Source organism: Heteronotia binoei, chromosome 8 (assembly GCF_032191835.1).
Source record: "Heteronotia binoei isolate CCM8104 ecotype False Entrance Well chromosome 8, APGP_CSIRO_Hbin_v1, whole genome shotgun sequence".
Lineage (NCBI taxonomy): Eukaryota > Metazoa > Chordata > Lepidosauria > Squamata > Gekkonidae > Heteronotia > Heteronotia binoei.
In genome coordinates, this window is record NC_083230.1 from 129,533,795 (window position 1) to 129,549,829 (window position 16,035).

The 16,035-nt window shown below is 51.7% G+C and overlaps 2 protein-coding genes across 2 annotated transcripts in view; one reads left to right on the forward strand and one right to left on the reverse strand.

The window, feature by feature from the left end:
* The window catches only part of CIMAP1B (ciliary microtubule associated protein 1B), a 69,831-nt gene continuing 53,796 nt past the window's right edge, over positions 1–16,035 (reverse strand). The window contains exons 3-8 of the mRNA XM_060244638.1: positions 13,845–13,985; positions 11,512–11,715; positions 6,975–7,076; positions 4,113–4,234; positions 2,268–2,408; positions 1–98 (exon numbers count right to left, since the gene is read on the reverse strand). Coding sequence (XP_060100621.1) covers positions 18–98; positions 2,268–2,408; positions 4,113–4,234; positions 6,975–7,076; positions 11,512–11,715; positions 13,845–13,953 — 759 coding nt within the window. The 5' untranslated portion in view covers positions 13,954–13,985 and the 3' untranslated portion in view covers positions 1–17. The remainder of the gene's footprint in view (positions 99–2,267; positions 2,409–4,112; positions 4,235–6,974; positions 7,077–11,511; positions 11,716–13,844; positions 13,986–16,035) is intronic.
* LOC132575794 (outer dense fiber protein 3-like) overlaps positions 14,021–16,035 on the forward strand; it is a 12,487-nt gene continuing 10,472 nt past the window's right edge. The window contains exon 1 of the mRNA XM_060244483.1: positions 14,021–14,033. Within this exon, the coding sequence (XP_060100466.1) occupies positions 14,021–14,033 (13 nt within the window). The remainder of the gene's footprint in view (positions 14,034–16,035) is intronic.

Consider the following 16,035-nt stretch of genomic DNA (forward strand, 5'->3'; position numbering starts at 1 on the left):
CTGCCGACTCGGCCGCTTCACTCCGCCACATCCACGATGAGAGGAGCCACGTAGTCCGAGTGGCGGATGCCGAAGGTCACGCCACGTTGCTGGGCATACTGCAGGGGAAGAGGAGAAAGGACAGGGCTGCTGAGAGGGGAGGCCGGACGCTGGCTGCACAGACCCTCAGCCTGTCTGGGGGATAAATCAAGGTTGCCAACTCCAGGGTGGGGAGGTTTGGGGGGTGGAGCTCGGGGACGGCAGGTTTTGTCGAGGGACCACAGCAGGGGATAACACCACCAAGCCAGTTTGGTGCAGTGGCAAAGTTCGCGGACTGCTATCTGGGAGAACCGGGTTTGATTCCCCACTCCTCCCCTTGCAGCTGCTGGAATGGCCTTGTGTCAGCCAGAGCTCTCTTATCTGGGAGAACCGGGTTTGATTCCCCTCTCCTCCACTTGCAGCTGCTGGAATGGCCTTGGGTCAGCCAGAGCTCTCTTATCTGGGAGAACCGGGTTTGATTCCCCACTCCTCCCCTTGCAGCTGCTGGAATGGCCTTGGGTCAGCCAGAGCTCTCTTATCTGGAGAACCGGGTTTGATTCCCCCCTCCTCCCCTTGCAGCTGCTGGAATGGCCTTGGGTCAGCCAGAGCTCTCTTATCTGGGAGAACCGGGTTTGATTCCCCACTCCTCCCCTTGCAGCTGCTGGAATGGCCTTGGGTCAGCCAGAGCTCTCTTATCTGGGAGAACCGGGTTTGATTCCCCACTGCTCTCCTTGCAGCTGCTGGAATGGCCTTGGGTCAGCCGGAGCTCTCTTATCTGGGAGAACCGGGTTTGATTCCCACTCCTCCCCTTGCAGCTGCTGGAATTGCCTTCGGTTAGCCGTAGCTCTCGCGGGAGTTGTCCTTGAAAGGGCAGTTTCTGTGAGAGCTCTCTCAGCCCCACCTCACCTCACAGGGTGATATTTGAGAGCCAGTTTAGTGTATTGGTTAAGTGTGTGGACTCTTATCTGGGAGAACCGGGTTTGATGCCCCGCTCCTCCACTTGCAGCTGCTAGAATGGCCTTGAGTCAGCCATAGCTCTCTTATCTGAGAGAACTAGGTTTGATTCCCCACTCCTCCCCTTGTAGTTGCTGGAATGTTCTTGAGTCAGCCAGAGCTCTCGCAGAGTTGTCCTTGAAAGGGCAGCTTCTGTCAGAGCTCTCTCAGCCCCACCCACCTCACAGGATGATATTTAAGAGCCAGTTTGGTGTAGTATCCAAATCTGGAAGAACCAGGTTTGATTCCCCGCTCCTCCACTTGGGCGGGGTATGAGAGCCAGTTTGGTGTAGTAACCAAATCTGGGAGAACCAGGTTTGATTCCCCGCTCCTCCACTTGCACCTGTTGGAATGGCCTTAGGTCAGCCATAGCTCTCGCAGTTGTCCTTGAAAGGGCAGCTTCTGTCAGAGCTCTCTCAGCCCCACACACCTCAGAGGGTGTCAGTTTTGAGGGAGGAAGGGAAAGGAGATTGTGAACCGCTCTGAATTCGGAGTGAAGGGTGGGGTATAAATACAGTAACTTCTTCTAAAGAGAGCCAGTTGGGTGTAGTGATTAAATGCACAGACTCTTATCTGGAAAACCCTGTTTGATTCCCCACTCCTCCACTTGCAGCTGCTGGAATGGCCTTGGGTCAGTAGGTGATGTTCCTGACCAACATTTTAGTTGCTGTTTTATGTTTTTGTATGTTTCATAGCACTGTTTTAAATTTGTTTTAAACGTGTGCTTCATTTTAATGGTTTTTAAGGGTTGCTGGCTGCCATGAAGAAGAAGATATTGGATTTATATCCTGCCCTCCACTCCGAATCTCAGAGTCTCAGAGCAGCTCACAATCTTTACCTTCCTCCCCAACAGACACCCTGAGAGATGGGTGGGGCTGAGAGAGCACTGACAGAAGCTGCCATTTCAAGGACAACTCCTCCAAGAGCTATCGCTGACCCAAGGCCATCCCAGCAGGTGCATGTGGAGGAGTGGGGAATCAAACCTGGTTGTCCCAAATAAGTGTCCACACACTTAACCACTGCAACAAACTGGCTCTCTTGTGAGGGCAGAAAGGTGAGAGGCAAACTTTTATAGATAATCTGTAAATAAAATAAAAGAAGGGAGGAAGCACTTCATGAAATGGACTGGAATCACCCTGGTTCTGGCCCTGGGGAGGAAGACACCCCATTACACCCCACCCACACCTAGGAGGCACTTTCCTCCTGCATATTGGGGCCCTCAAACGCCCACAGCACCCCCTTGGCCCTGGCCTCACCTTCTCCGGGCTGTACGCTCCTGGGCCTGGTTTTATGGTGGTGTCCCCTGGAGGCATGTTGCGAGCCAGCATGCTGAAATGCGGCGGGCGGTTCTTGTAGATGCTGGTGTCCACCAGGCGGTAGTTGCAGGGGCCAGGAGTCTGTGGCAGAAGGAGGTTCAAGAGTCACCAGCAGAAGACCGGATTCTTTCCCCTGTAAGGTTGCCTGGTACCCCTGGACATTCGCAGCCAACGGAGGCCTTGGCATCTGTTGCTAGCAATGTGCCTTGTCACTTCCGGGGCGCACGGAACTGATGTCGTCACGTCGCCAGCAATGTGATGACATTGCTTCCGTTGAATGCCAGAAGTGATGTCACTGCGTCAGCAGAAACTGAGGCCCAGGTCTCAGTTTGCACTTGGGAATTTCCCCCCGCTGGCCGGCTGAATGGCACTGTGGAGAGAGATCCCAAATTGGGGGAGTCCTCTGCCCCGTGCTGCAGAGTGGTAACGCTGCAGTACTGCAGTCGGAGCCCTCTGTTCATGACCTGAGTTCAATCCCGGCGGAAGCTGGGTTTTCAGGTAGCCGCTCCAGGTTGACTTAGCCTTCCATCCTTCCGAGGTTGGTAAAATGAGTCCCCAGCTTGCTGGGGGAAAGAGTAGATGACTTGGGAAGGCAATGGCAAACCGCACCGTGAAAAGTCTGCCGTGAAAACGTGAAAGCAACGTCACTCCAGAGTCAGAAACGACTGGTGTTTGCACAGCGGACTACCTTTTTTAACCTGCCCCTGGGGGGGGGGGAGGGGTCTGGAACCCCCCTCTGAAATTGGCTTTATGGAAGACAGCAAAATTTCAAAAAGCCTCAGCTTGCAAGAGGGGAAGAAGAAGAAGAAAGAAAGAAAGAAAGAAAGAAAGAAAGAAAGAAAGAAAGAAAGAAAGAAAAGAAAGAAAGAAAGAAAGAAAGAAAGAAAGAAAGAAAGAAAGAAAGGTCTTTTCTTTAGACTTATGTACAGAATGTGAATGTCAAAGTGGCAAAATGCAGCTGTTTACATACAAAGCTGCCTCATACTGAATCAGTCCCTCAAAGTCAGTATTGTCTACTAGTCTCAAACTGGCAGCGGCTCTCAGGGTCTCCAGCTGAGGTTTTTTTCACACCTACTTGCCTGGACCCTTTTTAGTTGGCGATGCCGGGGATTGAACCTGGGACCTTCTGCTTCCCAAACAGAGGCTCTACCACTGAGCCACAGTCCCTTCCTTGACCAGCAGTGGCTCTCCAGGGTCTCAAGCTGAGGTTTTTCACGCCTACTTGCCTGGACCCTTTTTAGTTGCAGATGTCGGGGATTAAACCTGGGACCTCCTGCTTACCAAGCAGAGGCTCTGCCACTGAGCCACAGCCCCACTTCATGGCTCTCCAGGGTCTCAGGTTGAGGTCTTTCCCATCACCTCCGGCCTGGTCCTTTTAACTGGAGATGCCGGGGATTGAACCTGGGACCTTCTGCATGCCTAGCAGAGGCTCTCCCACTGAGCCACAGCCCCACTTCATGGCCTCTCCAGGGGTCTCAGGTGGAGGTCTTTCCCATCCCCTCCTGCCTGGTCCTTTTAACTGGAGATGCCGGGGATTGAACCTGGGACCTTCTGCTTACCAAGCAGAGGCTGTACCACTGACCCACTGTGCCTCCCAGGCATCTTTGTTGTTCTGCGGACACTATAATCTGATATTATATGGCTTGGATATTCGTTTACAAGGTGGTCTCTTGAAATCTGCCCTGATTCTCTGGCCTTTGTTTTTATCCATGAATCTAACACAGGTAATTCCTAGGTCAGGGCCGGGGTCGCCAGCCTCTGCACCCACTGGACAGGTGTGCTCACCTTGCTGAGATCCTCGTAGAAGCTGCCCACCATACTGCGGCCGTAAATGGAGTAATTGGGGGCTGTGGGCTTGTTGGCCACCTTCGGACCGATCATAGGAGGGAGCCCATAAGCTGCCGGTCCTAGCAGGGGGAAGCAGGAGGGAAAGGAAGAGAAAGCATTCAGCGGAAACCAGGGAGTCCAATTCTATGAGCCCCAAAAGAAGGTGCCCCTATCCTTCATTATTTCCTATGGACAGGAAGGCATTGAAAAGGTGTGCCGTCCCTTTCACTGTGAGGGCCAGAACTCCCTTTGGAGTTCAGTTATGCTTGTCACAGCCTTGATCTTGGCTCTACCCCAATGTCTCCTGGCTCCACCCACAAAGTCCCCAGATATTTCTTGAATTGGACTTGGCAACCCTAAGCTCAAAGGAGCACAGCTCCTGAACCTTTCTGAGGGCTTCCCCTCTTCCTCCTCCTCACCTCCCTTGTCCATTGAATAGGAGATGCAGCTGCATAACAATCCCTGGATTAGGAGAGTGGGCAGCCAGCCAGCCACCAGGGGCTTTGCCACACCCCCAGCAGCCCTCATGAACCCCTGGAGAAGCCCATGCCACCCTTTCTCCACTTCTTATGTGATTTTGGGTGGCGGGTGGCTTGATGGCTTTTGACTTGAGGGGGAGCGGCCCTGGAGAGCCCCAGGTGAGCGAGGTCTGCTAAGGCTGGCTGGATCTCTAGCCAGCCTAATCAGGCCTCGCTCTCCCTGGGCTCTCCTTTTTTGCATTGGGTTGCTTTTGGCTGGGGTGGGGGGGGTGGGACAGCATATGCTGATGAGTTATGCTAACGAGCTCCACCACCTATTTTTCTACAAAATGACCCCTGGCCAAAAGTTATGTGTAGTGGTTGAAGGTAAGATGAGAAGAGGTCCGGTCCATTACTGGGGGGCCAGTCAGAGAATATTCTGAAAGGATATCAATGAAATCACAGCTCCAAGGATTAACCAGTAGGAAAAAGGTTGACCTTAAAATATGCCGCATAAGTACAGCTTCTCCGGAAAGCATTCATCTCCTTCCCACCTCCCCACCCCCGTGACAGCTGTTTGCAAGCACTCTCTGCCTCCTTGCTGACTTCACAATTTGGGGAGCAGAGGAGGGAAGAGAGAAAATCCGAGACTCAGCAGACAATTCCTTGGTATCCTCAATCCCGTGACCCGTCAGAGCCCAAGTAGGGTCGGAATGCACCCAACAAACTTTGTTGAAACCGCTTCGACTGGGAAGCTTTGTAGATGCTCACACACGGCTTCTGAGGTAAACCCAGACATGACAACAGACTTATGGCACTTCACACCTAATGACATAGACATCAATCCGCTCTTCTGACTTATATCGCCCCCTTGTTGATGCAGCCCAGTTAACATAAACTAACCAGCACCAGAACCCAAATTGTGATTCTTTTAATCTGCTCACAAACATTCCCATGACTCTGCATACTAACGCTGCCCACTTTCTCTATATATTTAGGACTGCTTGCCGTTCCGTCCTAACTGGAGAGCCAGTCTGGTGTAGTGGTTAAGTGTGCGGACTTCTAATCTGGGAGAACTGCGTTGGATTCCCCACTCCTCCATTTGCTCCTACTGGAATGGCCTTGGGTCAGCCAGAGCTCCGGCAGAGGTTGTCCTTGAAGGGCAGCTGCTGTGAGAGCCCTCTCCAGCCCCACCCACCTCACAGGGTGTCTGTTGTGGGGGAGGAAGGGAAAGGAGATTGTGAGCCGCTCTGAGACTCTGTCCTAGAAAGGGCAACTTCTGGGAGAGCCCTCTCCAGCCCCACCCACCTCACAGGGTGTCTGTTGCGGAGGAGGAGATAAAGGAGATTGTGAGCCGCTCTGAGACTCTTCGGAGTGGAGGGCGGGATATAAATCCAATATCTTCATCTACTTTACAGGGTGTCTGTTGTGGGGGGGGGGGAGGTAAAGGAGATTGTGAGCCGCTCTGAGACTCTTCGGAGTGGAGGGCGGGATATAAATCTAATATCTTCATTTACCTCGCAGGGTGTCTGTTGTGGGGGAGGAAGGGAAAGGAGATTGTGAGCCGCTCTGAGACTCTTCGGAGTGGAGGGCGGATATAAATCTAATATCTTCATCTACCTCGCAGGGTGTCTGTTGTGGGGGAGGAAGGGAAAGGAGATTGTGAGCCGCTCTGAGACTCTTTGGAGTGGAGGGCGGGACATAAATCTAATATCTTCATCTACCTCACAGGGTGTCTATTGTGGGGGAGGAAGGTAAAGGAGATTGTGAGCCGCTCTGAGACTCTTTGGAGTGGAGGGCGGGATATAAATCCAGTATCTTCATCTACCTCACAGGGTGTCTGTTGTGGGGGGTGGGGAGGGAAAGGAGATTGTGAGCCGCTCTGAGACTCTCCGGAGTAGAGGGCGGGATATAAATCCAATCTCTTCATCTACCTCACAGGGTGTCTGTTGTGGGGGAGGAAGGTAAAGGAGATTGTGAGCCGCTCTGAGACTCTTCGGAGTGGAGGGCGGGATATAAATCCAATCTCTTCATCTACCTCACAGGGTGTCTGTTGTAGGGGGAGGAAGGTAAAGGAGATTGTGAGCCGCTCTGAGACTCTCCGGAGTGGAGGGCGGGATATAAATCCAATCTCTTCAACTTCTATTGTCTGATGGAGTGTGCTTCTAGCACACGAATGCTTACATTTGGAATCAAACTTTGTTGGTCTTAAAGGTACTACTTGACTCCTCCTTTGTTCTATCGCTTCGGACCAACACGGCTGCCCGCTTGGATCTATTCAGCACAAAACAGGCTTATGCAAAAAGAAAACGCTAAAGGCAGAACTGGGTGACCCTTTGGCCCCGTCCTTCCCCTCTCGCACCTGGCGTCTGGTCGTTGTCAAACTCCTTCGTCCGCGAAGCAAGCGAGTAGATGGGCGCTGAGGGGTAGGCCAACCTCCCGGCTTTCTCAGGGCAGTAGCGACCTGCAGGGAGGGAAGACGCAGACTATGGTCAGAGCACAACGCATGTAGGGTTACTAGCCAGAGCCTGGAAAATTCCGGAACATTCTGGAGTGAATCTTGGGGAGGTGTGGGTTCAGGGACCTCAGCGGTGTATAATGCCACAGAGTCCACCCTCCAAAACGGCCATTTTCTCCGGGACAAATGATCTCTCTCATCTAGGGTTGCCAAGTTCAATTCAAGAAATATCTGGGGACTTTGGGGGTGGAGCCAGGAGACTTAGGGGGTGGAGCCAGGAGACTTTGGGGGTGGAGCCAGGAGACGTTGGGGCGAGCCAGGACCAAGGATGCGGCAAGCATCATTGAACTCCAAGGGAGTTCCGGCCATCACATTTAAAGGGACTGCACACCTTTTTAAATGTCTTTCTTCCATAGGAAATAATGAAGGATAGGGGCACCTTATTTGGGGCTCATAGAATTGGACCCCCTGGTCCAATCATTTTGAAACTTGGGGGGTACTTTGTGGAGAGGCACTAGATGATATACTGAAAATTCGGTGCCTCTACCTCAAAAAACAGTTCCCCCAAAGCCCCCGAAACCTCCAGATCAATTCTCCATTATACCCTATGAGAATCGATGTCCACCTAGGGAATAATGAAGTGCTCAGCAGACGTTTCCCCACCCCCACCCCCACTGTTTCTGGCAACTCTGAAGGGGGATTGGTCTCTCTACTCACGAGTTGCTGCCAACTTCTTCCAAGTAACACAGACACCCCATCCCAAGAGGAGGCCTTTCAATCAGAGACTGAAGCCTCCAGAGGTGGAAAGGCACATGGTTCTCTGGGGGCGGAGCTTCCCCCCGCTAGCCAGCTGACTAGGGGGCGGGAAGGAGCCTGGGAAAGCAGAAGAACTCTCGCTGGGACCTGGGGACTGGCAAGCCTACTCTCATCTGGAGACCACTTGTAATCCCAGGAGATATCCACGCCCCAACTGAAAGTTGGCAACCATAAATAGAGGTCTGAAGGCCTGTCACGACTCAGGGGTCTTTCCAATTGCTGCCACCATTCTCGGTTAAGGGTCTCCCTTGAGAAGGCCCAGGGTCCCCCTCCCAAACCCTTCCAGCCTCCCTTAGCTAGGCCAAATAATGGGCGTGAGGACCAGGCAGGGTGAACAACAACAAAAAGGTTTATTCCAGTGCAATATAAATTAACAAGGTGCATGAAACAGTAAAAGGGTGAAGGGAAAATAAACAAACGCCCTAACGTGTCTATGTATACAGTCCTGAAACTAATACTAACACTTACCCCCTTGGGTAAGGGCCTTTCTCCTGCTTCCAGCTCTCCATGTGAAAGCCTGACTCTAGCTAAGCCTTCCAGGGAAAGAACCCCCCACTTCCTGGGCTTGGCCTTTATATATTCTCTTCCCAGGCCCCACCCCTCTCTGGGCCTGTTTCCCTCCAAAGCCCTTGCTACCCAATCAGAGGGACAGAGGGGATCCTGGGAGATGTAGGCTTTGCCCAGTAACTCCTAAGCAGGCTTCCCTGGGGCCTGCAGGCCTCCCTAGGCCCAGGATCATGACAAGGCCTCATAATTGAAAACTGAGATTTCTAGTAGCAGCTCGGCTGCCTAAACGTATAATTAATGTTTTATTGCAATTTTAATTCCGTGAGCTGCCCTAAGCCTGTTTTGGCGGGGGAGGGCGGGACATAAATCTAATAAATCTAATCAAATCTAACTTTGCCCTTAATAACTAAGGGAAGAGAAACCCATATCTTTCTATAGGGTGGAAGCTGGAAGAAAGGGCTGCTGGAGCATCAAGGAACGGTCATAGCTCTAAAGCAGGGGAGGCTGAACTGTGGCTCAGGAGCCACTGGTGGCTGTTTCAGAGGCTTGCCAATCCCCAGGTCCCAGCGGGGGTTCTTCCGCTTTCCCAGACTCCTTCCCGCCCCCAGAGGACCGTGTGCCTTCGCACCTCCGGAGGCTTCAGTCTCCAATTGAAAGGCTTCCTCTTGGGATGGGGTGTCTGTGTTACTTGGAAGAAGTTGGCTGCAACTCGTGAGTAGAGAGGCCAATCCCTCCTTCAGAGTCGCCAGAAACGGGGAGGAGGAGGGAACGTCTACTGAGCACTTCATTATTCCCTATGTGGAGATCGATTCTCATAGGGTATAATGGGGAATTGATCTGGAGGTTTCAGGGGCTCTGAGGGAGCTGTTTTTTTTGAGGTAGAGGCACCAAAATTTCAGTATAGTATCTAGTGCCTCTCCCCAAAGTACTCCCCGAGTTTCAAAATGATTGGACCAGGGGGTCCAATTGTAGGAGCCCCAAAAGAAGGTGCCCCTATCCTTCATTATTTCCTATGGAAGGAAGACATTTAAAAAGGTGTGCTGTCCCTTTAAATGTGATGGCCAGAACTCTCTTGGAGTTCAATTATGCTTGTCACACCCTTGTTCCTGGCTCTGCCCCAATGTCTCCTGGCTCCACCCCCAAAGTCTCCTGGCTCACCCCCAAAGTCCCCAGATATTTCTTGAATTGGACTTGCCAACCCTACTGTTTCACATGTATTGTTTCACATGTATTGCCTTCTTCCAGGTGAATGGGCAAACCGGAAACTGCAGTGTACTGATTAGCAAACCCTAGAAATAAACCACTGCATTTTTAAGTTGCAAATAAATGCTTAAGCAATTTCTTGCACAATGATGCAATTATGTTATCATCATCGCAAACCAAAATTCATTAAATGTTCATAGAAAAAAAATCAAAAAGTTATTTCACACTGCTATGAGGACAAAAGGAGATTGAGGAAGAATCGCACTGCTACAGCACCAACCCCAAATCAGACTTTTCCCTGCAGCCACTGTGGCCGGACCTGCCTGTCCCGCATTAGTCTTGTCAGCCACCAGCGAGCCTGCAACAGACGTGGACTACTGCACCCTTCTTAAATCTTCATTCGCGAAGTCAAGCCGAGAGAGAGTGTAACAATCAGAATGATCTGCCAAGAAGCTTACTAAAGATAGTCCATCGGGGAAACATGAATTGGGCCAAGGCCCATCAGATAACAGGATCGGGCAGTTTTCCAAGCAGGAAAAAGCTCTCGAGAGCCACACTTTGTTCTTCGCCGCTTGGCAGAAAAGTAAACCAAGCCGGTGTCTTTTCAGCTTCTGTGTCAACAGTGTCCTTTACATAGCAGGTAACGTGGTCACACTGTCCAAAATGATTCACAAAGTTACTTGGATAAATTATTAGGGAGTGTGGTTTATACCATGGTGTATCGTTTGCTATAAGGTAGTACTTTATAGTCCACCGTCTCCGTTCTCCTTTGCTTGAAAGACGTAGACAGCACCATGCTTGTATGTGATTCCTCCTATGGGTAGCAGACCGAAGTCTGACAGGTGGGGCGGCTACACAGCTCCTAGGTTCAGTTCTGTGTTTCATTCACCTTCCGCTGGCCACTTTCTTTTAGCTTTGGAACCCGTGCTAAGAGTAATTGCTCACACATTACAGTACAATGTTACTTTGCAGTTTGCACCAATGATTCTGTCTACGTCTTCCAAGCAAAGGAGAACTGAGACAGTGGACTGTAAAGCACTACCTTACAAGAGTGGTGTGAAATAACATTCTGATTTGAAAGTACTACCTGGCAAGAGCGGTGTGAAATAACATTCTGTGATTTTGAAAGTGCTACCTGACAAGAGCGGTGTGAAATAACATTCTGATTTTGAAAGTGCTACCTTACAAGAACGGTGTGAAATAACATTTTGATTTTCTATGGACATTTAATGAATTTTGATTTTTGATGATTATAATATAATTGCATCATTATGAAAGAAACTGCTGAAGCATTTATTTGCAACATAAAAACGCAGTGGTTTATTTCCAGTGTTTTCTTCAGATGAAAGCTTCACTGTGGTCCATTCCAGGAGCTAGCCAGGCCTCTCCTGGAGGCTAAAGACAACGCAACCGAAGTTATAGTGACCAAATAACGAAGAATGTATTGAAACAAAATCATACAAATATGTTCAATAGAAGACTAAACAGCAATAACAATTCCCCAAAAGTTTCAAAGTTCCATCCGAGGAGTCCCAATGAACAGGAGGTCGACTGGATTCTTCCTGCTTCGGATCCTCTTCTAGCATCGGGGGCTCCAACCGCGTCTCTCAACCGAAAGCAAAAGCTCAGAAAAAAATATCAAAGCGTTTCGGATGCATCAATAAGTTGCAAAAAGCTGCAAAACCCGCACGATTCTTTTTTCCAAAGGCTGCGCATAGCATTCCCAATGGACCGTTGGGACGGGAAGCCTCCAGTAAGATTTCAAAACGGCACTAAACTCCAAAAGGCTCAAGGAGGCTCTCCTGGAGCCTCCAGAGGGCTCCCCTGGAGGTTGGCAACCCTGTCTCAGCACCTGGCTCTAGCAGTTGCTTCTCCCTCCGACCCAGCCACCCTCTCCTCGGCAACCCCAGCTAACCTGGCCCCGGCGTCATGAAGGGCGTGATGTCTCGGGGGCGTCCGTAGATGGAGAAAGCGGGGATGCAGTCTTTGCCCCTCATGGTCATGTTGGGCGGAACCAGGTAGCCGGGCCCAGGGGAGCAGCTCTCTTGTTCCTGGAACCGGCGGGTGCCAAAGCTGTAGGCGGGAGCCCGGAAGCGAGAAGGGTCGTGCAGGTGGTGACCTGGAAGGGGGGGAAGAGAGGGGACTCAGCGGGGACAGGAAGGGAGGGCCGGGCCCGCAGGGACAGATGGAGGAGCTGTCTGGTCACGAGGGTTGCCAAGTCCAATTCTAGAAATATCTGGGGACTTTGGGGGTGGAGCCAGGAGACATTAGGGGGTGGCGCCAAGATCAAGGCTGTGACAAGCATCATTGAACTCCAAAGGGAGTTCTGGCCATCACTTTTAAAGGGACGACACATCTTTTCAATTCCTTCCTTCCATAGGAAGTAATGAAGGATAGGGGCACCTTCTTTTGGGGCTCATAGAATTTGACCCCCCCCGGTCCAATCGTTTTGAAACTTGGGGGGGGTATTTTCGGGAGAGGCACTAGATGCTATACTGAAAAATCTGGTGCCTCTACCCCAAAAAACAGCCCCCCCCCGAGCCCCGGATACCCGCGGATCAATTCCCCATGATTTTCTATGGGAATAAATCTCCATAGGGAATAATAGAGTTCCCAGCAGACATTTCCCTCCCCTCCCCCCGCTTTCTGACGACCCTGAAGCGGGGGAGGGCTTCCAAACCGGGGGATCCCCTGCCCCCACCTGGGGATTGGCAACCCTACTGGTCACCCCATGCAGGCCCAGGAGGGGAGGCCCATTGCAAACTGCACCCCACATGTATTGTGCAGTTGGGTCTCTCGTGGAGATCTGAACTTGCATCTCCAGGGCATGACAGTATTCCAATACACCACACTGGCTCTGGCATGGTCCCAAGGACTGAGTAGCATTCATTCATTCATTCATTCATTCATTCATTCATTCATTCATTCATTCATTCACACTCATTTATTCATTCGTTCACTCATTTTTCTTTGCATTTCTATCCCGCCCATCCCAAACAGGCTCAGGGTGGATCACATCACATTTACTGCACCTGTGCCCCCACTTTTTGCTCCAGAGGAACTGGTTAGTCACTCTGTGAGATGGAGGCTAGACTAGAGGGACCCTCACTGGTCTGACCCAGCAGGGCTCTTCTGATGTTCTTCTCAGGGGAAGGCTTTGGCCTCTCTGCCCTGTTGTTGGCCCTTCAGAGGAACTGGCTGGCCACTGTGTGAGGCAGGAGGCTGGATTGGATGGACCCTCCCTGGTCTGATCCAGCAAGGCTCCTCTGATGTTCTTATGAAGGCCTCGGCCTCTCTTGCCCTGTTGCTGGTCCTCCAAAGGAAGTGGTTGGCCCCTGTGTGAGACAGGAGGCTGGACTAGATGGACCCTCCCTCGTCTGATCCAGCAGGGCTCTTCTGATGTTCTTATGAAGTCCTCAGCCTCTCTGCCCTGTTGTTGGCCCTCCAGAAGAACTGGCTGGCCTCTGTGTGAGACAGGAGGCTGGACTAGATGGACCCTCCCTGGTCTGATCCAGCAGGGCTCTTCTAATGTTCTTATGAAGGCCTCGGCCTCTCTGCCCTGTTGTTGGCCCTCCAGAAGAACTGGCTGGTCACTGTGTGAGACATGAGGCTGGACTAGATGGACCCTCCCTGGTCTGATCCAGCAGGGCTCTTCTAATGTTCTTATGAAGGCCTCGGCCTCTCTGCCCTGTTGTTGGCCCTCCAGAAGAACTGGCTGCCCCCTGTGTGAGACAGGAGGCTGGACTAGGTGGACCCTCCCTGGTCTGATCCAGCAGGCTCTTCTGATGTTCTTAGGAAGGCCTCACCCTTTCTGCCCTGTTGGCCCTCCAGAGGAACTGGTTGAGGCCACTGTGTGAGGCAGGAGGCTGGATTGGATGGAGCCTCCCTGGTCTGATCCAGCAAGGCTCCTCTGATGTTCTTGTGAAGGCCTCAGCCTCTGCCGTGTTGTTGGCCCTCCAGAAGAACTGGCAGCCCCCTGTGTGAGACAGGAGGTTGTACTAGAAGGACTATTGGTCCTGATCCAGCAGGACTCTTTTGACGTTCTTATGAATTACAGGAAACCTTTAATTTCCACTGGACAAGTGAAAACTCAGCTCTGCCATGCAGCTCTGGCCATGCTTGAGAGGGGAAACTCCCGAGTACCCGCCTCCCCCCCCCCCCCCCCCCCCCCCCCGTTGCTCAGCACTCCCTCGCCTCTTGCGGAAGTGAGCCAGTTCACCTTGTTGAGTTCCCCCAACCCTCTCTCACCTACATTCGTTGGCAGCCCATATTTGGGTCCGGGGCTGCTGTACAGGGCAGCAATTGGTCCTCTTGGCCTGTGGGGGCGCCAGCTCCCCACCCATATATCTGTGGACATGTTTGGCTCGGGATGCAGTCACGCCGTTCGCTCTGAAAGGACAAGAAGAAGGAGAAGGCTGTGAGCGATGGGCCAGTCAGGTGAGTGATGGGCCAGCTATAGAATTGGGAGCCCCCAAAGAAGAATACTGATGTGGGAATTGCTGGAGTGGGTGATTCAGCTAGCCCGGACATCAGGGGTCATTTTGTAGAAAAAGAGGTGCTGGAGCTCATTTGCACAAATTTCCATATGCCACATGTCCCCGACATCACCACAAGGTGTATTAAATTATATTATAGCATCTACGTTAGAATGCTTCGTGAATTGCAATTGTCATAATAAAACCTTACTCCCATCGTCACACTTTTTAAACGTCTTTCTCCTTTGTGGCCGCAGTGGCATGAGGAAGAGGAAGAAGAAGAAGCAGATTGATGATATTGGATTTATATCTTGCCCTCCACTCTGACTTTCAGAGTCTCAGAGCGGCTCACAATCTCCTTACCTTCCTCTTCCACAAAACCCCCTGCGAGGGTGGGTGGGGCTCAGAGAGTTCTCCCAGAAGCTGCTCTTTCAAAGATAACTCTGCGAGAGCTCTGGCTGACCCAATGCCATTCCAGCAGCTGCAAGTGGAGGAGGAGGGAATCAAACCCGGGTTCTCCCAGATAAGTGGCTGACCCAAGGCCATTCCAGCAGCTGCAAGTGGAGAAGGGGGAAATCAAACCCGGTTCTCCCAGATAAGAGAGCTCTGGCTGACCCAAGGCCATTCCAGCAGCTGCAAGTGGAGGAGTGGGGCATCAAACCCAGTTCTCCCAGATAAGAGAGCTATGGCTGACCCAAGGCCATTCCAGCAGCTGCAAGTGGAGGAGTGGGGAATTAAACCTGATTCTCCCACATAAGAGAGCTCTGGCTGACCCAAGGCCATTCCAGCAGCTGCAAGTGGAGGAGTGGGGAATCAAACCCGATTCTCCCACATAAGAGAGCTCTGGCTGACCCAAGGCCATCCCAGCAACTGCAAGTGGAGGAGTGGGGAATCAAACCCGGTTCTCCCAGATAAGAGAGCTCTGGCTGACCCAAGGCCATTCCAGCAGCTGCAAGTGGAGGAGGGGGGAATCAAACCCTGTTCTCCCAGATAAGAGAGCTCTGGCTGACCCAAGGCCATTCCAGCAGCTGCAAGTGGAGGAGTGGGGAATAGGGATGTGCATTCGGTTCGGCCCGAACCGTATTTACAGCCGAATCAGGACTGATTCGGCTGTATGCGGAATAGGCTGCAGCCGATCCCCATAGGCGCCCATTATACGGCAGCCGAATACGGCTCGCCGTATACTTACGAATAGCTATTCGTAAGTATACGGCTGTCAATTCAAAAGGCAGCAAAGTAGCTTCTGCAGCTTCAAAGGAGCTGCTTGCCTACTTTCGCGCCTTTAGTGGCCTCTTCCCACCTCTCCCTGGGATCAGGGGGGGGGGGGAGGGGGAAGAGGAGCCCCAGCAGCCAATCCAAAGCATGCATTTGCAAAATGCATTGCAAATGCATGCTTTGAAGGGCTTTTTAAGGAGTCTTCCTTCCTGACTGGACTGACTCCTCCATTGCTGCTGTGTGTGAGAGATTGTGCAAAGGTCTGGTTCTCCCAGATAAGAGTCTGCACACTTCACCACTACACCAGACTGGCTCTCTCCTGATGTTCCATTGGTCTGCTTTATATGTTTTGTTCCCATTTTTGGTGGCGAAAAAAATATTAGAAAGTTTGTCAAGTTCAGGAAAATTCTTCCAGGGGGTTTGAACAAGGGAGCCCAGAAGCAAGCGTATCTTTTTTGGGGGGAGGGGTGGTGGTAAGAAAGAAAGAGCACAATAAAATTTAGAGGTTCCGGACTCCACTCCTGTGGCCTGCTCTCTACACTCGAAGGGTGTCGATCTCCTTGTACAAGATGCCTCTCTTTGTCTTAACTTGGGAGCTGCCCTCTGATCCCCCTCCTCTTTTCCTTTGTGCTCTCACTGTCTCACATGGCCTTCCATGGAGACACACGCGTCTCTGCAGGACTCTCATACTCCCACACAACTGATGCGGACAAACTGGGATGGGGAAAGTACTCTTTGCAGCCTGAATG